The sequence below is a fragment of the Arvicanthis niloticus genome, chromosome 20 (genome assembly GCF_011762505.2).
Source record: "Arvicanthis niloticus isolate mArvNil1 chromosome 20, mArvNil1.pat.X, whole genome shotgun sequence".
Classification (NCBI taxonomy): Eukaryota; Metazoa; Chordata; class Mammalia; order Rodentia; family Muridae; genus Arvicanthis; species Arvicanthis niloticus.
Genome location: NC_047677.1, coordinates 52,070,824 through 52,096,055, shown reverse-complemented (window position 1 = coordinate 52,096,055; position 25,232 = coordinate 52,070,824). Strand labels below are relative to the sequence as shown.

At 36.8% G+C, this 25,232-nt stretch overlaps 2 protein-coding genes across 2 annotated transcripts; both read right to left on the bottom strand.

The window, feature by feature from the left end:
• Positions 1–1,884: 1,884 nt before the first annotated feature.
• LOC117724805 (olfactory receptor 14J1-like) lies at positions 1,885–9,537 on the bottom strand. Its single transcript, XM_034524726.2, has 2 exons — positions 9,123–9,537; positions 1,885–6,143 (listed from the first exon to the last, which is right to left on the bottom strand). The coding sequence occupies exon 2, from the start codon at positions 6,116–6,118 to the stop codon at positions 5,147–5,149; it is 972 nt and encodes a 323-aa protein (XP_034380617.1). The 5' UTR covers positions 6,119–6,143; positions 9,123–9,537; the 3' UTR covers positions 1,885–5,146.
• Positions 9,538–11,837: 2,300 nt separating this feature from the next.
• On the bottom strand, positions 11,838–17,227 carry LOC117724796 (olfactory receptor 14J1-like). Its single transcript, XM_076916921.1, has 3 exons — positions 17,028–17,227; positions 16,088–16,173; positions 11,838–15,316 (listed from the first exon to the last, which is right to left on the bottom strand). The coding sequence occupies exon 3, from the start codon at positions 15,283–15,285 to the stop codon at positions 14,323–14,325; it is 963 nt and encodes a 320-aa protein (XP_076773036.1). The 5' UTR covers positions 15,286–15,316; positions 16,088–16,173; positions 17,028–17,227; the 3' UTR covers positions 11,838–14,322.
• Between the last annotated feature and the right edge of the window lie 8,005 nt (positions 17,228–25,232).

The window sequence follows — 25,232 nt, the reverse complement described above, 5'->3', positions numbered from 1 at the left end:
CAACAAACATCTCTAAGCCACATACTAAAGTCTTTCTTCTTCTGTGAAACCTTTTGAGCTAGGTCCTCACAGTTGAAAAGTGACTCAGGAATGCTGTCTTCCATGCTTCTACTACTCTGGCCCATTATGCCCCAATTGAAACATTCCCCTGCTTTACCAAAGCTTCACATCCACATTTTTCTAATCTAAAGCTTAGTCAGGCTATCACAGCAATACCCCATTTCTCATACTAATTTCTGTCTTAGGGGTTCATTGCTGTGTAGACATTCCCTGACCACACAACTCTTGTAAAAGACAACATTTAAATAAGGCTTACTTACAGGTTCAGAGGATCAGTCCATTATCAATATTGCTGGAAGCATGGCAGCATCCAGTCAGACATAACACTGGAGGAGCTGAAAGTTCTATCTCTTGTTCGGAAGACAATTAAAAGACTAACTTCCAGGAAGCCAGGAGGAAGGTTTCAAAGCCCACTCCCACAGTGACACAGTTCCTACAAGGACACACACACTCCAACAAGGCCACACCTACTCCAATGAAGCAACACCGCCTAGTATTGCCACTCCCTAAGCAAATCATATTCAACAAACCACACTGGCATTGGTTCTTAGCCATGGGATGGGTCTCAATTTGGGGCACTCATTGGGTGACCATTTTCTCCATCCTTGCATATCTTGTAGACAGGACACATTTTGGGTCAAAGGTTCTATGGATGGGTTGCTGCCCTTGTCCCCCTACTGGGAGTCCTACCTGTCTACATGAATTGGCTACTTCAGCATCCATATCCCCCATCTTTAGGAGTCTCAGCTAGATTTACCTCAATAGGCCCACAGAAGCCTCCTTGATCCTAGGTGTCTGGCGCATCCTCCTGATTGCCCCCTACTCACTACTGATTCTCATTCTCTCTCCCCTGCTTTCTCTACATCTGATACCCACCCCATTCTGCTCCCCTGCCCATCTCCTCTCACACCCAGATCTCTCCCTCCACCTCCAATATCTATTTTATTTTCCCTTCTTTGGAAAATTCAACCATGCTCGCTTGGGCCTTCTTGTTTGTTTGTTTGGCGGGGCATTTGTGTTTGATCATAGTGTAGTTAACCTGTACTTTATGACTAATATCCCTGTATAAGTGAATACATAACATGCATGAAGTCCTTTTAGGTCTCAGTTACCTCACTCAGGATTATATTTTCTTCTTTCATTCATTTGCCTGCAAAATTCATGATGTTTTTGTTGTTTTAAATTGCTGAATAGTATTCCATTGTGTAAATGAACTATCTATATACATCCATTCTTCAGCTAAAAGACATTTATGTTATTTTCTGTTTCTGGATACAATGATTAAAACTACTAAGTTTATGTTGAGGTCTTTGATCCAAATAGATTTTGTATTTTGTGTAGGTTGATAAATGTGGTTCTATTTGCATTCTACATGCAGATATCCAGTTAGAGCAGCATCAATTTTTGAAGATGGTCTTCCTTTTCCATTGTATTATTTTGTCTTCTTTCTCAAAAAATATGTGACAGTAGGTATGTGGGTGTAAAGAGAGTATCTTGTGTATTGTATGGATGCACCATCTCTCAAATAAAAAGCCTAGTGCCTATGGCTTAGGCAGGAAATGAAAGGTGGGACATCCAGGAGGCAGAAAGAATTCTGGGAGAGAGTCATGCCAGGGATTGGCCTGGAAGGTGTGAGAAGATGGACATATGGTACCTGGGCACAGTAAACCAGCCAGGTGGCAAACTGTAGGTTAAAATAAATGGGATATTTAAGTTATGATTATAGTCAGCGTGGAGGTTAGCTATATGACCAAGATATTTATAAATTTGAGTCTGAGTCTTATCTCTGAGAGCTTTGGGATGAAAGACAAACCAGACCATAACTTCTATATGCGGGTTTATTTCTGGGTCTTTGACTCAATTCCATTGATCAATTCTTTTGGTGGCTATGCCAAATCCATGCAGTTTTTATTAGTATTGCCCTATTTTATAGCTTGAAGTCAGAGATAGTGATACTTCCAGATGTTCTTTTATTGTTCAGGAATATTTTACTTAATCCTGGGATTTTGGGTTTTCCATAATTATTTTAGAATTGTTCTTTCAAGATCTGTAAAGAATTGTGTTGGAATTTTGATGGACATTGCATTGAATCTCTATATTGCTTTTGGTAAGATGGCCATTTTCACTAGAGTAGGCCTCTTGTGTCCCTGGTTAGAGGAGTCCTCCTACATTCCTGCTTAGGACAGACCTCCTGGGATACACATAGGGTGTGAAGTTGAGGAGTAGGTAATCTGATAAGACATGGCTGCAGGTGGAGGTACAGACCAGAAGGGTGATGGTGCTCTGTGTCAGTGGATAAGACAGACCTTTGGGGAGACAGGCAAGCTGTGGGGTCCAGGATTAAGCACATTAATCTGCCATGGGCACAGATGGATGTCCAGACCCAAGGGTCAATGAGTTTATGGTAGAGCTGGATTGATCCCACATCTACTGAGCACTTTAGAGGTGTGATCCCTTGTGTCGTATTACCCTGTCTTAAAATAACATGTGTATACTTTCAAAGATACACTACTTATCTATAACTATAGTTACATTTATAAATATGAAATTATTTTACAACTTCTAGGATAAAAGTCAGTTTCATAATTCATAATTTCATAATTCAGGTGCAGAGACTCAGAATTGTAAATGTTTTACAAACAAAACAACATTCAGTCCCTAGTAATATGATATTTTGAGAAAGTAAGAGAAGTGACATAAAAATATGATATGAATTAGATACTACAATTATACATGTAATTGTTTCTCTCTATCCATACAATTTTATAATTAAAATATGACAATTGTTATCTATTTATTTAACAATGTTATAAAAACATTTTTTGTATTCTTCTACTCTAACTATACTATCATATTTAAAAGGCTAATTTAGATTTAATACTCTACATTTTTCATAATTATCTATATCTATCTTCAGTAATAGTGTTTACTGCAGCTTTCTTTAAATACTTTTATTATATTTGTATTATTTTTTGGTTTCTTATTTTTAACATATTAATCATAGACTTCTTTGTGAATGTTCATTCTTCATGTCAAAAGACAAAACTAACATATTCAGTTACAGAGTCAATGACTTTGTTTTCAGTCAAGTAAGCCTTCCTTCTACAAGACCAGAGGAAAGTTCACACTGGATAGAAACAGAGCTACCAGTTCTCTGAGGTGGACAACTGAGAAAATAGGTGCTAAGTCAGCTTTATCTTATTTAAGTGCATTTCTCTACTTCTAATTATTAAGTGTAGGAGGACTTTCACAATTTTTCTGCCTCAATTTGCTAGGATTCTTGTTGATTTAAAGAGTCTTATCTGTTTTGCATCTTTCTGCCTTAGAAAACTACAGTTAGGTATATGGCATTTACACTCAATTTCTTTGCCTGGTCTGATCTGATCTGTCAGAGCATAATAATGGTCATTTCTGCATGGTCTGTGTCATTCACCTTGAGTTACACATAAGTTCTATGATCTCATCCACAACTCTCTTAACTTTACCATATTATCTCAAAGTATTTTGATACTTTCCTATTGAGATTAAAAAAAACTTGTATTTTCAGCTTCTGGTACCTTTGACCATTATTTTACTACAAAAAGATTTCTTTTTCTAGAAATCTCTAACCTACCTTAGGATGGGTCAAACTCTATTTATTAGATACCCCACTTCCCTTTGTTTCTCTCTCTGCATCTGTCTGTCTGTCTGTCTCTTTCTCTCTCTGAAACACCCACACACATACAAATGTTTATATGTGTATGATTCTTATGCCATTCCCATTACATTCATCAAAAGGGAATTATGATTTATTATAGGTGCTGGGTTTATCTATACAGAACTTCACTAATAACTTAGTTATGGGGTTTAACGCTCCATGAATTTGTAGATATGTAACAGGTGATGAATGTTTAGCCAGATAATTACTAATGGATATGCATGTAAACATTCTCTGTTGTAAACTCCTTATTCGATTTATGATTTTAATTCATGTGTAAACTTGTGATGAACTTTTTACTATGTGATCATGTATTCTGAAAGATGTATAAGTGTTGAAGACAAAGAGATCATCATCATCATCATCATCATCATCATCATCATCATCATCATCATCATCATGATTCATTGTGCTTTTCCCTTGTTTCTTAGAGAGCTTTCATAGGAACCTTTTTTACAACTTAGAAATGCGTGGTAAGTTCACTTTTCAAAGTGTCCCTTTTTCTTCCTTGGGACTTCAGTTAGCAGGCTGAAAGTTAGAGCCCAGCAATTTCTGAGGAGATAGAACAAAGGCTGCATTACTTAATTCATCTCTGTTAGGCTACAGGTGTTAATTGCCTAAGCCAGAGGCTTTTAACCCTTAGAATGAGCAAGAAAGTTTTTAGGACTTTTTAGCAGTTATCTTCTTTACTATATAGACCATGCTGGCCTAAACACATCACAGAGGTCCTCCTGCTTCTACCTCTGAGTATTTGGATTATGTTATAAAATGACTTATTAGTAAATGAAAATTAATAGTAAATGATACAAGTTAAACAACTGAGGCTTATTTGTATATTAATTACATTGAATACTTGGCACCCAAGAGAACTATAATGATCACTTTATATAGATATGCATAGAAATGGCATAGTTGTTCATGCTAAACATGCTAAACATGTTCCTTAAAATTTGTATATGAAAATATAGAAACATGAACCTTTGAAATAAGTGATAAATATTATAATTATGATCCATTTGGTGAACTGAGTAACAAATGACTGTGATTACCCTTCATGCTTATTATTATTATGATATTCCCATAAACATGTTTGCAAAACCCATGTTAGGATTGATGGTAAGTTCACATGTGTACCATGTGGCAATGGACTGGAAGAGTTAGGAAGAATTGGGTCTATATTACTAGATTATAATCATATATTTTTCACTAACTTGAAAAAAGTATAAGTAAATTTACCTAAGTAAATTTAATAAAATAGGTTCAAATAATCATACCAAAACTTGCTATACAATAGGTTTATAATATATATTTTCTAGAAAATATTGTGTTATTCTTAACATTACATATCTAACATATTTAATATATTAAAAACTTTCTTTGTGTCCAGTGTTAGCAGGCACTAAAGACAGAAGAAAAATAATTTTTCCCAATGAATTCTTCACTTAAAAGTAACTTCTTTATAGCTCCCTTCAAGGACTCATTTCTCAGACTATAGATAACAGGGTTGAGGATTGGGGGTAGTATTGTGTAAAAGATAGAGAGCAGGAGGTCCAAAGCAGTTGGTGAGCCTGAGGTTGGCTTTAGATAGGCACCAACCCCTGTTGAGAGAAAACATGAAACAACAAAAAGATGGGGCAGGCAGGTGGAGAAGACCTTAGATCGGCCTTCAGCAGAGAGCATCCTGAGAACTGTAGAAAATATCTGGCCATAGGAGAAGGCAATCCCCATGAAGCAGGCAAAGGCCATTACAGACATGAAAGTAGACACTTTCAGTACTCCAAAGTAATCGTTAGAACAGGAGATCTTGAGCAGCTGGGGGACATCACAGAAGAATTGGTGAACTATTTTGTCCCCACAGAATTTGATAGAGACAGTACTTGCTGTGTATAATGTTCCTGAGATGCCTCCACTTAGCCACACACCTGCTACAGCCCAAGTGCACTTTCTGGGACTCATGATGACCTCATAGTGGAGTGGAAGGCAGATGGCCACATAGCGGTCATATGACATCACTGTGAGAATGGCCATCTCACTCCAGGCCAAAGCTGGGAAGAAAAAAACCTGCAGCATACACTGGCTATATGAAATGTATCCACTTCCTGCCAGGGAACTCTCCATATACTGGGGAACTGTGACAGAGAGGGATGAGAAGTCCAGAATGGAAAGGTGCTTCAGAAAGTAATACATTGGAGACTGGAGCTGTGGGTCCAGTGTTGTGATGGTGATAATGATGAAGTTCCCTGCTGAGCCCAATAGGTATGTCACCAAAAAGAGCAAAGCCTGCAAGATCTGCAGCTCGTGGTTGTCAGAGAACCCCATGAGGAGAAATCCACTCATTATGGTTATATTTCTTGTAGTCATTTTTGGAATACATTTGTGGTAACAGCTAGAAAATAAAAATGTTTATGAAATGCAATTTTATATAATATATATAATATCAGAATTTATACCTAAATGTTCTGTTTTCTCTATCCCAGTGGCTAATGTTTAAGAAGATGCAGTTTATCAAGCCTGAAAATTTGATAAATATACCTTCAATGGTGAGAATCTGCAGGGTAAAATAGTTCTTCTGTGATGAAGTTTAGACCTTTTGATACTTAAGCAGTAGTTAGAGGTGAGTACAGGTGTCAACAACTCACCTTTATTGTCATTGAATATTGTTTTGCTTTCTCTAAAAACATTTTAATTTCTACCAGGGAAACCTATGACTAGTCACAAAAGAAATACAATTATGAGATATTGGTTAAAGTTTTCTGTACTTACTTTTTCTGTACCTCTGTATTGTTGCAGATAGACAGGTGATACACATTTTCTTTTTGTCAAGCAATGTGCTCATTACCATAGAAGTAGTACTAAGAGCCTAATAAGATGGAACACCCTACTGTTTTTCTATTTTTTAAGTGTATAACCAAGCCCAGAGCCTTCAAGTTTCTCAGCAAGCACTCTCACCTTATTTCTATTTTTAAAGGGACTTTTAAAAAGTATGCAACAAAACTTATTTTTGTAAAGAAAATATGAGTCATTTTCCAATTTGGTGTCTAACTTGATGGCCTGGTGCATAGTTGGTATCAACAAACAAACAAACAAACAAACAAACAAAAACAAACCCAAAGAATCTGCTTTTCAATTGTGTGTATGTGTGTGTGTGGGGGGGAGGGGGGTCCGTGCATATTCGTGCTTGTGTCTGAGTAAATCATCTTGTAATATTGGTTTTTGTGAGAACTCTGAATCTTGAGATTAAAACAGTTCCCCCCTGTTTTAAGCTCAGAGGAATAGCCATCTAATGCCTACCTCTTCCGAAATAGTACAGACTAAGGCTGCCTTTCTCAAACTCCTTTTGTAGAATAAACTCAGTGTCTGAGTATTCCATTTCTACAGTTTTCCCTAATAAAGACCTGTTTTAAGATTGTAATAAAACATCAGTAAATTAAAAGTTTTAAAACATACTTAGCTGCCACACTGGAAAAGTTTGTGGCTTTCAATTCATAAAAATGAATCAAAAATTTAATCTATTTTGAGTACCATCAGATTAAATGGTTTTCATCAAAGCCACAAACCATACAATACAAAGTCAGAAAAACTAAATACTGTAAGGTTGCCTCTAGCATTTTCTATATTTCTCATTTCTGCTCTGTTGTAACTGGTAAAATATTAGCAGAATTATTGTTATTTTTATTTTCATTTTTGTCAAACTGTACAAGGAGTTGAAGAGAGACTGAGAGTCTAAACAGTTAATTAATTCAGCACTGAGTTTTACAAGGCAGAAATTCTTGTAATTTTTAGTAAATTTTTTATTTGATCTATACAAGTAGTTTCATTTTTGTTAAGCTAAATATTTTAAGATCCACTTTATAAACAGGAAGAACTTAAGTCTCAATGTTTTATATAACAGAACTGAGATGTGAGATTTAAACAGTGGCTTTTTAGATGAATACAATTTTTTTTTTTTTTACCCAATAATATATCTATCAAGAAAAGGCATGAATGATTTTGGGGGAAAACAGTTATTTTTTGTTGTTGTTGTTTTGTTTTGTTTTAGAACATGTAACACTGAAAACTTATCTCTACTGCTTACCTCTGATAGATAACTACTTTAAAAATAGTTTTCCTGGTTCCTGAGTTACATAAACACATTACATATTAACTTTTCCTGTTTATGGTTTTATTCCGTATTATTTTAAAACTTTTACATGGATCACATATGTGGTTTTTATTAATTTACTCGTTTTTAGTAAGGTGAGCTTCCTTTCTTGACTGAATTATACCCTTGCTGTTTCAACCTTCATTTAAATGTAAAGTTAAATGTACTGTAAGGATTTATAGAATAACTTCCTTGCATTCATCCTATAATGTTGGAAAACTCACCTCAGGGTTTCTTGGTGTATAGATATCTATGAAAACTGCTCCCTACCTCTGATGTTTCTTTTCCACACCATTGAAATTTAAAATATGCTGTTAAAGACCAGATTTGTTTTATTTATTTATTTATTTATTTATTTATTTATTTATTTATTTAATGTTTTCTCTTCCAGGGGTGGAGTTTTAAAAATAGGAGCCAAATTGAATGATACATGTGACTCATTGTTTTATTTTCCTTTGTCACTTGGAATTTGGATCCATTGAAATGGTCACACAATGAGCAGGGGATTTGGTGAGACTGGGGTTTTATTGCCAACTTAGTGGTTCCTAAAGTAGCAGATATAAGAATCTACTGGGGAAAAGGTTTCAACCTAGAGGCAGGCCAGGCAGTGGTGGCGCACACCTTTAATCCCAACACTTGGGAGGCAGAGGCAGACAGATTTCTGAGTTTGAGGCCAGCCTGGTCTACAGAGCCTCAACATTTAGCAATTCTTGTTCACAAGGTCACAGTGACACCCAGATGTCTGTATGCTTACCAGGCTCCTTAGTGTTGCTGGTGGTATGAATATCTCATAGTAATCCACTTTTAGTTAAATCACATATTTCTGGAAGGGTAACAGAAAAATTTAACCTTTTTATTTTTTTTTTTTTAAATGAAGCTAGATATCAATGGTCATAGTCATTTTTAAATATAAATTTGAGACATGCGTGTGGATTCTCAGTGTTTTTCTTTTAGATTTTGAAGGTTTATCCTATTCTGGAGGCACTGTGAGATGATTTTGAACATATGCTCCTTACCTAATAGACAAATCATGGAAACTGATATAGTTCAATGTGAAGACAGTTTGAAGTTACAAATATATTATAAATTCTGTACTCTTTACCCAAAGAAATGAAGTTTGTAAGATTGCAGTGTCCTACAGCAATATATACACATACCCCAGAGCAATTTCAGCTAGTAATATAGCCATGTAAGAGAAAGCAACATTAATTCAGAGAACATTACCTTAAAATAATTTCTCCAGTGCTTCCAAACAAATCCTTATTCAGGCTCGTAGCTTTATGTATGAAGCTTTATGTTTCTTTTTAATTTCTTTCTTTTGGTTACTTTGTGGGTGTTTTGTTTTGCTTTGTTTTTTGTTTGTTTGTTTGTTTAATCTCTCTCCTATCAATATCTTCTCTGACTCAGCTCAGCTTTTCCTAGTTCAATTGTCAGCAACTGTCTTCTCTCTCAGTCTGCTAGCCCAATTCGCTAAAAACTGACTCTATTTTCACTCTGCTCAATCTCTTTTCTTTTCTACACTACTCATGCTTCTTTTTTCCTGCATCAACTGTTTTCTCTGACACTACTCTTCTGTTTCCTGGACCCTACTCCTGCCTATTCCTCAGTCCCACTTCTTTCTTTCTCTCTCTCTCTCTCTCTCTCTCTCTCTCTCTCTCTCTCTCTCTCTCTCTCTCTCTCTCTGATTTTATATTGTTACCCTGTTCCCAGAAGTCCAAAAGCCAACTGACATTCTAAAGCATAGGATCATTTAAAGGGCTAGGCACATAAAATATTTCGTACTACAAAGGCTACCAATATAAAATTGATAATAGTTAATTATAGTAAAAAACAAGTTTTATGAAATTGAGTAAAAGGCTTGCAATATGGAAGTCAATACTGCTGTGTACTCATCAACCCCTATCTCCCTTTCTTCTTTGTATTAATAGAGCACATGTCCTATCCCACCTGTCAACAGGGCTACATCTAGACAAATGTAGGTAGAAGTGAAACACCTATTTCCAGGCCAGACTCAGAGAGACCTTACATAATTTCTGTTTGAAAGCCAAACACACAACTGTTATTTAAAAGATTGCATCTGTATATATTTCAGCCATGAAAATTAAGTCACTAGTGCACAAATATTCAGTTCTGATTGTTTTTAACAACCTCAAGCTGAAAATAATCTAATATTATTTAATGGGTGAAATGTTAAGTACGTTTAGTGCATCTTTATTACAGCATACCACTCAAGAACAGGAAGGGAAAGGTTTATGTATACAAATGTGAACAGTGATAACCGACAAAAAGTCAACCTCAGAAGTTCACATGATGTATGACTCTATGTATATACAATTTCTGAAATAACAATATTGAAGATGGAGAAAATATCTTTGATTGTTAAGGATTGAAATGTGGTGGGGAATGAAGATGAATGTAACTATGTAGAGGGTAAATCCTGTGGTGATAAAATAGTTATGTCTCAACTGAGGTAGCAGCTGTATTGCTTCATACATTTAAGAAAAGACTATAAATCTATGACTTGGTATTACATTGTAGTAATATAAGGTAGAGCTATAAGATAATGAGGCATGGTGTAGATCTGTACTAATTTGCAACTTCTGAAAATCTAGAATAACTATAAAAATTAAATGAAAAATATTCTACTGAACATTCTCATTTTTATTTCATGTTGCTCCATGTGCTAGCTGAACAGAAAGAACTCTGTAAACACAATCACGGAAAGAGTCTACCCTTCTCTTATGGTATACTGTATGATTTTAGGCATCATTGTTTTTCACAGTAGATGAACTCTGAAAAAAAGATAATAGAGATTTCTTTTTCCTGAGTGCTGTGCTGGTTAAATTTTGTCAGTTCAACACAAGCTAGTATCATCTGGAAAGAGGAAAATGCAATTGAGAAAATGCTTCCATTATGCTGGCCTGTAAGCAAGTCTGTGGATGCATGTTCTTGATTAATGATTGATGTGGAATTGCACAGTGCTCTGTGGGTGGGGCCACTCCTGGACAAGTGTTTCTGGGTTGTAGAAGAAAGCAAGCTGAACAAGCTCTGGAGAGCAAGCCAGTAAACATCACTTCTTCATGACTTATGCTTCAGTTTCTGCTTCCAAGTTCCTGCCTTGAGCTCCTTCACTAATTTCCCTCAATTATGGATTGTGGACTATAGATGAAATAAAGCATTTCCTGTCCTGGTTGCTCATGTTTATAAGATTTATAGTGACAACAGACAGCATATGTGTCAAGTTGAGAGATTAAACTATGAAATCAAACCTTATGTGGGAAGTTTCATTAGGCAGCAAAATAGTGGCTAATATAAACTCACAATGTGTCAAAGTACGAAGAATAAGCCATCCATGGAGTTATATTATTGATCTCTATGGCTCAGGGACCATCACTGAAGAGGGCATGGAAAGACTGTAAGAGTCTTGGAGAACCAGAAAAATAGTGTCTTCAGAACATGTCAGGACTGCTGTACTAATAAATTCACAAGAACTATGATTGACTCCAGAATACCTACATAAACTTAAGCTAGTCAACATGGAAGTAGAAAAGATTTATGAGCTCCCACACCTCTTACAGTCCACTGTAAATGGAAAGCTGAATTGGGCTTAAACAAAACTGGGCCTGTCAATCATGCACTGGGGAGAGGCTCACGTGTTCCCTGTTTGCTCTTGTTTAACTATTTGCACTTGATGAATTCTGGGGACTGTATGGTCATTGCCTTCAGTTGTGTACCAAATGGAAAACTCATCACTATTCTGTGGGTCATTCCAAATCTCTGGCCACACATCCTGGTCAAAAAAAAAGTCACAAAGGAAAATGAGAAACATTATGTGGAAATGTAGGAAAAGAATCTGTAGAGAAGAGGGGAGAAAGAAGGATAGCAAGGGTAAGAGGCAGATTAGAGCGCATGGGAGTAATCAGAGACACTATACAAGTATAAAATTTCAATGCACACCTTTAATCAAAACAACAAAAAACAAATAAAAACATGACCTTAAAATGCTATATAAACATTCATAAAAGCTTTATTTAGAATGATCTTATACTGAAGTCAATGCAGTTGTTTGCCAGCCAACAAAATCATGAACAAGATATCCCATGAGTAAAAGACATAACAAATCATACTACTGCAAAGTAGATGCTCTATGTCTATGTAATAGAACACAATTCAGATAGAAGTGAACTATGTAGTTTAGCCTCAGAATAGCACACTCAGTTAAACACCTTCCTGCTGAAAAGTGAATGATACAAACCCAGAAAGAGAAACAACTGTGTAATGATAAAGGTGATTTGGTGGTCCCTGAGGTTAGAAGGCTGGAGCAGAAAAGAAGATTCCCTGATGAACATGGATCCTAGTTTGGTTCTGTGATTGTTTTGATTGAGGTTGTTGATTTAAATGGTTGCATTCAGTGCTCAGTCTGTGTACACTTTACATGCATGCCATTCATATGTGTGTGTGTGTGTGTGTGTGTGTGTGTGTGTGTGTGTGTGTGTATAAATGTCATTACAATACAGTTGATAAAATTCAAATTGAAAGGAATCTCTACTGCATTCAAAACAGAAAATTGGTTGGGATTGTTTATCCAGTGCACTAGTCTGAGAAAATGTTTATCTACCATGCCATGATAGTGGTGAAGATGCAATTACTAATTACTGACTGTTTGGTTGTGGGTTGAGAGAAGCTAGCATTAAATTACATGAACAATTAAGTGGCCAGAGGAATCATTAACTGTGGTGAGAAAAAAAAAACCCTTAGATTAAAAATGTGAGTTGAAAACTGAGAAAAGAGTGAAATGTAGAAGCTACTAATGCTCTGTTATAGCCGATTCTCTGGTAGTTAATAGGGCAATTAGTATTACATATTTTCTTTCCATGAACTGACAAATAGTTTCTGATTAGAGTTCAGTGGGCTCACCCTTCAACAACATTTCAATCTAATGATATGCAAAGATGCTAAGGATTAAAGAACATTTTCCCTTAAATCTAATTACAAATTATCACAGAGGCACACGCAGAGAAGCCTACAATGTTATTTATCTTCATTTTATGTCACTGTTTTCTTTAGACCTCTTAAAATTCTCTCTGAGAGAAAATAAAATGCATAAATTATTAAATTTTATTAATAGTAATATAATTCATGGATGATTTCCTGTATTAGAGAAATATAGTGGATAAAACAGTACTCAGGAAGATGCTGCACAGTATTGAACTCATGTAGAAAAGAGGATGAGGCATGAAAGCCAAGGAATTACTTATACACATGGACAAATGCATTTGTAGATCCAGATGATCATTAAATCATGTTTAAAATGATGTTAATATTCAAAATAAAAAGTAAATTAAACATTGCATATAGTCAAGAGAATGATCTAAAAAAATCTATTGTTCTGACACTGCTCATTCCCAATGTCATTAGAGTATGTATTTTGATTCATTTGAACACTGTTGATGAAAGGTCATTTATATTTTAACTTTGTAAATAATGAGTCTTTTGGAAAAAAAAGCAGGTTAGTAACCCAAGTGAGCAACACCATTAGCTTCTCAACACTTAAGCTAATGCACTCACAAGTTTGTGCTCAGCACACAGAACTCATCACAGTTGTGTTTTGCCTGTCTGTAAGGATCTTACTGGAGTCTCTCTTTGTATCAGATAGGGTAAGATTTAACTTGAGCATTTTCAGTGATGGAAAAGCAGATTCTTGGGACCTACTTCGTTAGTGAGCTGTAATCATGTGTCCCAAATTTTATAATCATATCCACACACACAAATTATACTTGGGAACAAAGCATTTACACTGTGAGACATATAGGTAAATGCAAATTATCAATAAACAATATTGTGATTCATAATTTTACCAATTTTTATTTGAAAAAAATAGCTTTGTTCCATCATTAGTGAAAAGGTAAAATGTAGTAAAACTAGAAACTGGTTCACTTGGATTAGGAAAAGAGTATATAGGAAACGTGAATTTTGCAAGGGACTGAATAAGTTATGGACATAGTATACTCTTTATGAGCAAGAAAACCTATGTAAGAATAGCAGGAAACTTGACAGCCTATAGGGAATTTTATACAGCAATAAGGGATCTAGTATCACACAGACAAAATCAGTTTACCTAATGGCAGTTTGAAATGTATTTATTAAAATTAACTTTAAATTGGTATTGGATCTTGTCGCAACTAACTCTACTTTCTCTCTTAATTCCTGTGCATCCTTAAAAAAATGATCTGAAATAATATTGGGATTGGAGAAAGAAGGGAGCCCATGCATATCCTTACCAGTACTTATCTTTCATTTCATACAACTGTCTCTGAGAAGGACATAACGAAGAGAAACATTGAAACAGAATCTTAAAAGAAATTTAATTCATCCCTTCTCTAATCTAGGACATAGTTGCAATGCCTCACAGTTTGTTGTCTCTTTAGAAATTGAATATAGCTTTTACATATACCATTCTCCGAGAAAATTCTTCTCTTGACAACACTTTCTTCAGAGCTGCTTTCATGGCCTCATTTCTCAAGCTGTAGATGAGTGGATTGAGTGTTGGAGGTATCACAGTGTAGAATATGGAGAATATGATGTCCATTGCTGACAGGGAATCTGAAGGAGGTCTTAGAAATTCAAAGCCTGCAGCCGAGAGGAAGAACATGACTACAAACAAATGTGGTAGACAGGTGGAGAACACCTTTGTCCGACTATCAGCTGATGGAATTCTCATTACAGTTGAGAAGATCTGAATATAGGAGAACACTATGGCAATCAAACAGACAAAGGCTGTGGCTGTTGTAAATGCAGCCACTGCAATCTCATTAATGAATTCATAAGAACAAGCTAGTTTTAGCATTTGGGGAATGTCACAGAAGAACTGGTGAATAATTTTCTTCCCACAAAGAGGAATTGAGAAATTAACACCTGTGTGTATGAGCCCAGATAGTCCTCCAGCCATCCATACAGCTATCACTGCACACTTACAGGCATAAGGACCCATAATTGTCTCATACTGTAGTGGCCGACAGATGGCAACATACCGGTCATAAGACATCACTGTGAGAATAGCTACTTCTGATGAGGCAAGAGCTATAAAGAAGAAAACCTGAAGCATACACTGACCAAGAGAAATGAAACCATTGTCCATGAATGAGTTTGCAATGGACTGAGGAACAGTAACAGAGATGAAGCAGAGGTCCAAAAGAGAGAGGTGCTTCAAGAAGTAGTACATGGGGGAATGTAGACGTTGATCCAAGGTGATGATGGTGATAATGAGCAGATTGCCCGTGATGGCCAACAGGTATGTGATCAAAAAGAGCACTGCATGTAAAATCTGAAGGTTACGCTTATCAGAGAACCCTATGAGGAGGAATCCAGTCTTGAAGCTCACATTCATTATGGTCACTCTTGAGACTCAAAGTTTAACTCTATTTAAGAAAAGTTAGAAGAAAATACTGATAGCAAGAAGAACTTGTCATCCCTGAGATTAGTTAACATTCAGTTCTAACAAATATTTAGCAATTTGCTGGAACTAGAAATTTTAAATGTAATCAACAAGTCATAAGAATTTTCTAGAATAGAGCCTGACTTGTCAATATTAGAAAAACTGAATGACTGAATTTGCTTTACTTCAATAAAGCCGGTGGGAATGAGGTCATGTAGTATCCTTTATACATGGAACATTAGCATGGAACATTACAAATAGTAATATATTGCAGCCTCCTCTGATGACTATAGAAAACTCAGTTACAGGTAAACACTATAAATAATTAGAAACAACCCGGAATAAATGTAAGAGAGTTGTCAGTCACTTCAGTGAGAACATGCAGGCAGCTGTGCACTAAGTTTTACATTTTCCTATCTGCACAGGAATAAAATTCTTTCTACCTTTTCTGCTTTCAAAGCCAGTGTCTACTCTTTAGCCATTTGTATTCAATCTCAGTGACTGCTTTGTTACAGTATGATACTCTCTCTCTCTCTCTCTCTCTGTATTAAATATATAGATATTACATCTCATCCATCTTAGACAAAAGCCCTTGTTCCATCCTCAGCATTCTCTTATAGTCTCCTTATTCTTGCTTCTTTGCTTCGGATTCTCATATTCATGGTTAGCTGTCTCCCACTGCATGTCTCTGTTTGTCACATCTCTTTCATCTTTACATTTCATTCAAGCAACTAATTGTTTCTTTAGTTATTACCTCTTGTTACATTGTTGTACATGACTCTTTCATCTTTGGCAGTTTCATTCTTCAACTTTATGCAGTTCCAGTTATGCTGGGCTGAGCTGTGAAACAAATCACCATGACTTTCTTAATTTCACACTTCATTTTCTGATAATTTCATTTTTACAAGTGATATCCAAAAATCTTGGTATACCAAACATTATCTTCCCCAAGATATTTTCTGACTGACCTTCTATCTCTTCACTCATTATTACTTATCAAACCCTCTCAACAACCTGGGTCTAATAATGACGATTTCTTAGATTACTCGCAAAGAACCAATCATATTGTAAGGCTATGCTGTTTCATTTTTTCTAAATCATATTTTGATATTTGAAATTTCAATTTCAAAATGAATTTTGATGTTTGGTATTTGAAATTCTTCCTCTAGGACACCATCTACTTTGCTTGACAAAATATTTGATAATTTTAAGACAGTTATTTCCCTGGTTTAAAATTCTTCTGAACTTAACAGGCAGTCCAAGAAGTGCTTATTCATGGTAGCCCAGATCATGCACATTGAAGTGACTATAATTCATGTGACTTTCATAGATTAACTCACTGCATGTATTTTTCAGCCTATTCAAAGTGAGAGAGAGAGAGAGAGAGAGAGAGAGAGAGAGAGAGAGAGAGAGAAAGGGAGAGAGAGAGAGGACGACATTGGCTTTGAAAGCAGAAAAGGTAGAAAGAACTTTATTCCTGTGCAAATAGGAAAATGAAGAACTTAGTACACAGCCGCCTGCATGTTCTCACTGAAGTGACTGACAACTTTCTTACATTTATTCCTAAACTATTCTTTTAGGAAGGCTGTTGTAAGTTTTATTAGAAGCCACACCTTTGATACCTGATATGGATGCTTGCTCATGCTGCTTAAATCTTAGGTGCATCTTATAGAATTTGGAGAAGTTTAACTCACCGATGCTGATCTTAGTTGGTAGGAACAAATTTCATTGTATATTAGAGACAGAGCATCTTTGTTCTAGAATCAACCCGTGAGATTTTCTTATAAGAAGAAGGCTAAGGACCTTTCACACAAAAATGATATGAAGCAAAGGATGCTTTAACCTCTCATTAGGTTCATGGTACTTGAAGCCGTCCAGGCACCAGGGGACATGCTGTTCCTCTAGGCTAGCTCTCAGGAAAACACTGTGAGTTCAGAGTGTGGAATTTTGAGGAGCTCTTCCTCAGGGACTCACCCAGTGGAGACTCCTTAATTATTCTCTTGATTTAACTGAATGTTGTAATCCAAATACAACAGGTAAAGGAAATAAATAGTTTTAAAAATCTGCTTTCTGAAGTTTATGTTTGTGGAGTTATATATGAAAAGAACCTTTTCCCCTTTATTTTTAATTTCAATTTAATTTGCCATTGATAAATGCATGCACATTTGTATAAGCTTCACTTAAATAGGCAAATATTTAGTAGATATTTGTATATATGAATTCTCAATTACAAGAATTCTTAGCATCAAACCATGTTAGCATTACATGAGCTCCAAGCTTTCTCCAAACACCATGTCTTTTCTAAAATCACTGTAAAGGTGATTCATTTCAAGTCTTCATTTGTGGGGAGCTGACAGAAGGCGGCTATCATCCTTGCAGCCATCTTGAGCCATATACCCTGACAAGAGACTTGATTACAATAACCTACAACAGCTGAGCACACTCTGATAACATCTTGTTTTAGATACCCAGGATTTTCCCTTGGGTGTGTGAGACTTAAAGGTGTGTGAGGCATGACTTAGAGATCAGATTTAGAGACAAGACCTAAGGGCATGACTTAAAGGCATGACTTAAAGGCATGGCTTAGAAGTGAGACATATAAAAGGTGAGAGGCAGACAGAAGAAATTATTATTAAGTATTTGGCACTTAGAGGAAGAACTTGGAATTAAAGACTTGAGACAGGCAACTATTATTAGACATTAGGCACTTATCACTTGGAAGAAGTAACTTGGAACTTGGAGGCACTAGGGACTAGGAACTAGGGACTAGGAACTCAAGACTTGGGACTTGGACTAGGAAGAGAGACTGAAGAATAAACGGGATTGAATCACACTCTGTCTGGTCTCCATTCTTCGAGTCTGTCCTTATTCTCTCTCTTGCTGAACCCCGACCCACAGACCAGAGCTGCTTAGGGCAGTGCAGGCCCTGACAGTTTAGCCCCCAAGGCTTTTGGCAGTGTGTGTTCCAACAATGATAGAGCAGTCCCGGACATTTTGGCCCCCAAATGTGGGCTAGAGTGGTTCTTGACATTTTTGGTGCCCAACGTGAGGCAGAGCAGCACTCAACATTCATTTTAACAGTTAATGTGCTTTTCATGTGAAATATCTTTCTCAGGCTCATGTGTCTGAATGCTTGGTGCTTAGTGATGGCATTGTTCAGAAGGTTGTTGGAATTTTAGGAAGGTTATGTTTCTTTCCATTATGTTGTACATTTGGACCAGGCATTGATGTTTTCTAACACTTCTTTGCTCTCTGCTTCTTCCATATTGATGCAACATGATCAGAAGCTTCATGTTCCTGCTACCATGTCTTCTCCAGTGATGGAAGTATCTTCTCAAACTTTAAGCCAAAAGAAACTCTTTATTCCAAACGTTTCTTCTTACTGGACATTTGTTCATAACTATGAAATAGCTAATAGAGAAAGTAGAAAAGACTTCAAAAGCTTGTGGTCTTATAGGAGGCAAAGTAGGAACTATGGGGGTTAGGTAATCAAAAAAACTTATGAAGGTCAACTCAGTAGGACATTGATTTGGGTTCAATACATCCCCAGTGGTTGTTTTTGCAAGATTGTCTTTTACTTATTTGTGTACTATTTAGTTATACTTGCAAACTCATCATGAAGTTCTTTCTACTCTTCTAAAATTTTCTTTTCATTTTCCAATCCTTTATTTTATTTTTCTATTTTTTCTTTATTCTTAAGAATTCACACATGTAGTCAGTGAATGCTAAGTCTAGTATGTTGGTGAAATGATAATAAATACTTGGACTCAAGTTGCAAAACTTTTATTTGCTCATAGCATCATTGGAAATTGTCCATTTACCTCTAATCAACATGACAACAATTTGTTCTGCTATGAAAACTAGAAATAAAAAGGAAAGGTCATGACTTTTTCTAGGTATTGTGAAGGAAAAAGTTTATTATAGACATGTGGGGGAGTATAGCCAAGGTCAAGAACATCTGGGAAAGTCCAGAGTAGACATGACCCTGAGCCATGTGAAGAGAAGGGAGGGGAAAGGAGAGGGGCAAGAGGGGTACCAGGTGCCTCAAAGAGAGTAGATGAAAAGATTACATAACCAAAATAGTTAGGTGGACACTGGAACAGGGTCCTGAAGGATATAGAGTGAACTTGCAGCCAGTATCTGCTTTGATATGTTAAACAGGCATTTCAGCTGTTTGTCCTGGGTTTGAAACCTAACAATATGAATATTTTTAACTTGTTAAATATGTGTCTATACTTTTCTTTCTATTTGATGGCCACCATTTGCAATATTTGCCAATATGTAAGGATAATTTTTATTGTTTTCAATGTTAAATTATTTTGATTTACCTGCTTGATATTACACATTCTTTAATGCACTTAACCTTGTATTTAGATACATTAAATTCTTTCTAGTGTGGGATTGTCATAGCCAGACCTAACCTGATGTCACTGTGTTACTGCCTGCTCTATCCCAGTCAATTAGTGACACTTCCCCCATAGTCCCCATCCGTGTATAATACTTACACATAACTTCCATGGGGTCGCTAAGGAAACTTAAGATGGTATGAGGCATCCTTTAAGGGCCATTGATCTTTGCTCTGGAATACCTAAGAGATTTTAGTGTCCTGCTTGTAAGATAAGAGTAAAATAATGCTGTTCCTGCTTTCTGCTTTTGTAATCTTTGCTTATTGCTATAGGATTGAAATGGTCTTTTTATTACTATATAGTGGAACAAAAAAAGAACTGAGGAGTGTAAAACAATTTTCTTGTCCAGCCCTGAATTCCAGATAATTATAATGTAAACTTTTGATTCTCATCTTTATAAATTCTTCTTTTAGCTCCTTACAGCACAGCATGTTTGGCTCTAAGGCAATTGTTCTTTTGCTAACAGTAAGAATAAATTAATTCAATCTACATTTGAGTCAAGTCTAAGTCTTTGGGCTTTCCCATTGGTTTCTAATGGTAACAGTAGGAAGTATTCATGTAGAAATATGAGATGTATTTATATGGTGAAAAATTCAAAATGATTTTTACATCCAGTCTCTGAAATACTTCTGGCAAGTCTGTGATGTGGACAGAATCAAATAGATCTTCTGTGTTGGAAATCAGGTGCTCCACCCTGAGTGGCACTTCAGCATCTTAGCACCAGAAGTTCCCTCTCTACCTCACCTGTGGGAACTTACACCATCATCTGTCACTGCCAAGTGTGGTAAATTTCACTGTGGCTATGAGTTGCATATTTTCCTATGTGACATGCACACACTTTAAAAGGTCCCTCTCAACATCATGTCTCTGTTTCCCTGTGTGTCTGTCTCCCTGTGTGTCTGTCTGTATCTCTTTTTCCCATACCCCAACTGCAAGGTGGCCTCTGCTCCCTCCACCTCCAATAATCTTGTATTAGATCTGTTGCATGGCATGATTTATGCAGTGTACCTTGACCTGGATTAGTCAAGGTCCAGGTGCTGCCTAATCCTAAAGTAGGTGCTGAAGACTCGGTAGGATATCCTGGTGCCTGTGTGCTCCCTTCTTGTGGGTCTGAGCTACACTAGGACCCTATATCTTATCTCCAGTCTTCCAACAATGGTTCGTCATCCATCGATTGGTGACTGATCCATGTCAGTCAGTGTAAACGCTTCCCTGAGTCTCTGGTGTAGTACCCACTCTGACTCTTTGGTGAGACTTCATGTTTTCACCTTCTGGTTTTGTTGGAAAGTCCTGGTACCAGGCATCCACATCTCCTTGGTTTTTTAGCCCTGGCCCTTGGACTGTGAAGTGACAACCCACTGTCCAACTTGGGTCTTTTTTATCTGGTCCTCCGTAAATCTTTGGGATGTCTTGGACTTCAGGCTTTGGAGCTCCTTCTCTATCTCACATATGGGAACTGCTTCATCCACCTCCTTCTTTCCCTTTGGGATTTTTCTTGGAGAACCTCTGACCACTGCATCAAGTGCCCAACTTAAGAGCCTCTAAACGTATCTGCCCCTTTCAGTCAAATTTGGCCTTCATATATCCCTTAGATAAGCCGCTAACCAAATGATCAGGGGAACATAAAAATTCCTAATTCCCCTTTTCTTTTTTCTTCACTGAGTCCTGTTTGTTTCTGTCTGGTCTCCCTGCCCTTCCCCCACCAACCCCCAACCCCCACGGTGTTAAGATGGGAGCAGGGGGAAAAACAAAGGAGAAGGCCAGCTGTGGTGTGTTCAGCACAACCTGCAGAGCTTGCTGGAAATAACCCTCTTAAGGTATGCAGATCATTTGTTTATGAATTTGATTCCAAATTCTGGAGTCGGATTCTTAAACTACTGCTTCCCTCTAGCCCACCTTGTCCTCATGTGACTCTGGCCTTAGATCCAAAAACAATATCCTAAGATTATGCTGTAAACTCTTATCTCAAGATTTGTAAATTGCTCATTGGGTATGGTTTGAAATCTATATAAATTGTAGCAAAATGTGACTTTAAACTTAAAACAAAAGGTTTATTCTGAACCCTTCTGGTCCATGTGGACATCTCCCTTCGCTCCTGCTCTCTCCTGGGCATCTCTGGCTCTAGGCTGCAGTCCTGAAACTTCAGCTCACACCTCACTCTTAGAACTTACAGCAACAGTGTTCTGCTTTGCAATTCCCTTTCTCTGTTCCTCCACTGACTCAGATTTTATTACAACAGCTTGATCTTAGTACAACCAATGGCCAAAAATTGGTAAACTTGGTTTTGAAATGCTCACAAATCATTAACAATTTCTATTGCCACAAAAAATGATCCTCAAATATCTTAAATTTAAACTTGCTCTGCTCTATATTTCCAAAAGTCTCTTACCTCTGAGGTTCTACTTCCCAGTCTTAGAAATCTTTTCTTTATGATTTTTTTTTTTTGCACTCTAATCTCAAAAAAATTCTTAAGTTTATACTGTAAACTCTTATCTCAGAATTTGTAAATTTTTATAATCATATATTAATATATATCATTTTAATTATAAGCCTTTTATATAATATATCTTAATATCTGTATAAGTAGGAAAATTGTTGCTTTTAAATAGCAACCATGTGGCTCTCCCCCATCTTTGCTGGTGATCCCATCAGGATGTAAACAGTCTTGTGGCTGGCAACCATCTTTACTAAGGTTAAACAGTACATGCTATGTGACCTCACCATCTTAAGATGATGACATGGCATAAAGCAACAATTGTAAAACTTCTTAGTCCTCTCCATTTCTCACTGTATCTTCTTTTATACTAAGGTAAAAACAAGGCTCAAATATTTTGAATTATGTATAATGCTAGAAAATTAAGGTTATATTTGCTACAACATACTGTATATGCCATTCAATTCTTTTTCAAATATACTGTATATGATGATAAAAATTTGAGGTTATTAGGCTCTATTTAGATTAATAAAAGGTAACTTAAGATGTATGCCTAATGACTTATGTCTTTGATAACTGGTTAACACCAGGCTGCTAGAAAACTTAGAAAAGTAGCAAAATATGTTTGATAATCAAAATTTATAAATTTCTAAGGTCTACTCATGTTCACAGTAATAGTTGTCTAGCTTCCTTTGTCTTTTAAGCTTTAGCTATTTGGATAAACTAAGCCATACAAAAACTGCAATGGCCTATAATGGTGCACTATAAAAGGATCAACAAAGTTGCCATGCTCTCTATGGACTGTGTCTATGATTAAAAGTTTTATTTTGATACTAGAAGAGCTTCAATTAAAAATTGTTATTTTAAAGCCTAAATATAATAGATATGGAATATAAAGTCATAGTCTTTTTTTTTTTTTTCCTTTTTTGAGACAGGGTTTCTCTGTGTAGCCCTGGCTGTCCTGGAACTCACTCTGTAGACCAGGCTGGCCTCGAACTCAGAAATCCGCCTGCCTCTGTCTCCCAAGTGCTGGGATTAAAGGTGTGCGCCACCACTGCCTGGCTCATAAAGTCCTAGTCTTATTAAGTAAATCTTAGACTTACTAAATTATTATAAACTGTTAAGGATAATTAAGAAATGCAAGTTAGGGCTGGAGAGATGGCTCAGCGGTTAAGAGCACTGACTGTTCTTCCAGAGGTTCTGAGTTCAATTCCCAGCAACCACATGGTGGCTCACAACCATCTGTAATGGGATCTGATGCCCTCTTCAGGTGTGTCTGAAGACAGCGACAGTGTACTCACATACATAAAATAAATAAATAAATAATAAATCATTAAAAAAAAGAAATGTAAGTTAATATTGTCAATCATCTTATAAACAAATTCTTTAATGTGTTCAGAACTGTACTTGTAGTCATGGTAATATAATTAATTACAGGAATAAGTTTTATTCAGTTTTCAAAGTTAAGTAACTAAAGCAAGTAATTAAATCAGGTATACTTAATAGATGGTCCTCAAACTCTTCAGAGATCTACAGAAAATGGCATTTATAATGTTCAATAAAAAAAGCTTTTCATGATAGAGATACATGCCATCTCCTGGCACCCCTGATCTTCTCCAAAGAAGATGGGCACAGAACAAACTCCACCGGGAGCTTGCTTTAAATGTGTCAAGGCCAGCTATTGGGTGAAAAACCGCCCTTCACCTTGTCTGCTGCCAGATGCTGTCCAAACTCTGGACAAGTAGGACATGAGAGAGTGAATTGCTCTACTTTGCCTAGAAAGGTAGATCAGTTGCCCCAAGTTCCTACCCTATAGAAAAGTCTATCAGATTTCTAAGCCTGGCAGCCATAGACTGATACTGACCTGGGACCTCTTCCAAAATGACCATGAAGGTGACTGTCTAGGTAGTTGGTCAAGTCTCTGTTGTTTTTAAAACTTAACATTCTAATTGATTCTTTGTGAATTTCACATCATGGGCCCTAATCCCACTCATTCCCCAGTTGCTCCATATCTGTCTTCCACCCTTGTAACCACCCCCCCCCCCCAAAGCAAAACAAAACAAAACCAAAACAAAAATGTTCCATCTTTCTGTGGAAACTGCAGTTTGTCTTGGTGTGTCATACAGTACACCCTTTTGCCCAAACAGCTTTACTTGCAAATATTCATTGCAATGAATCATCATTGGTCTGATTTGGGGCCTCTGGCTTCTGCAAAACCATCAATACTAGACCCTCACCAAGAATCCTCTCAGATTTCCTGCTGTTGTTCTGAGTCATAGAGATTCTGTAGAAATAGTTCCTTCATACACTCCAGCAGCTCATTAATAGTTTAGATGTCTGGGTGGGCCAGCTCAAAGCCCTGGATCTGGGCCTGGGTGGTAGCTGAGTTGGACATCGTGCCAGCTCTTCCACCCCCACATCACCAGGGCCAGCTTTCCCCTAACTGCTCATGTGAAGGGTGGGGCCAACTCTCTCTAATACCATCACCATGGAGGGATGGGGACAGCTCACCCACACCCATGTTGCACAGGCCAGATCTTCAGTGCTTTCCAAGATGAGTGGTGTGGACAACTATCGCTACTGCTACAGCTGGTGAGGGGTGAGATCTGCTCAGAAAGCTCTCAGACATCAACTTGTCTTCAGGCAGCAGATCTGAATATTTGCATGACATATATGGGCCAAGGAAATTGACACAGATCCCTGGATAAATAGAACCAGAGTGTATCTCTTCTACAATACGGATTTTAGTACAAATTACAAACAATGCTATTTATGAGTGTATTTTTTACAATATGGATTTTAGTACAAACTACAAACAATGCTATTGCTAACATGTCTAAGACATCTCTACAGTGTGGATTTCTGTACATGTTACAAACAGTCTAAAACTGATCTTCTTTTTTAATAAACATAAAAAACTTGCTTGTAAGTGAGCCACACTCCTCCATTCCTCCATTGTCACAGTCTCCAGGTTTCTCCCCCCTGCTTTCTTCTACAATAGACTATAGCTGTAAGATATAAACCCTTTCCTCCTCAAGTTGCTTTAGGTCATGGTGTTT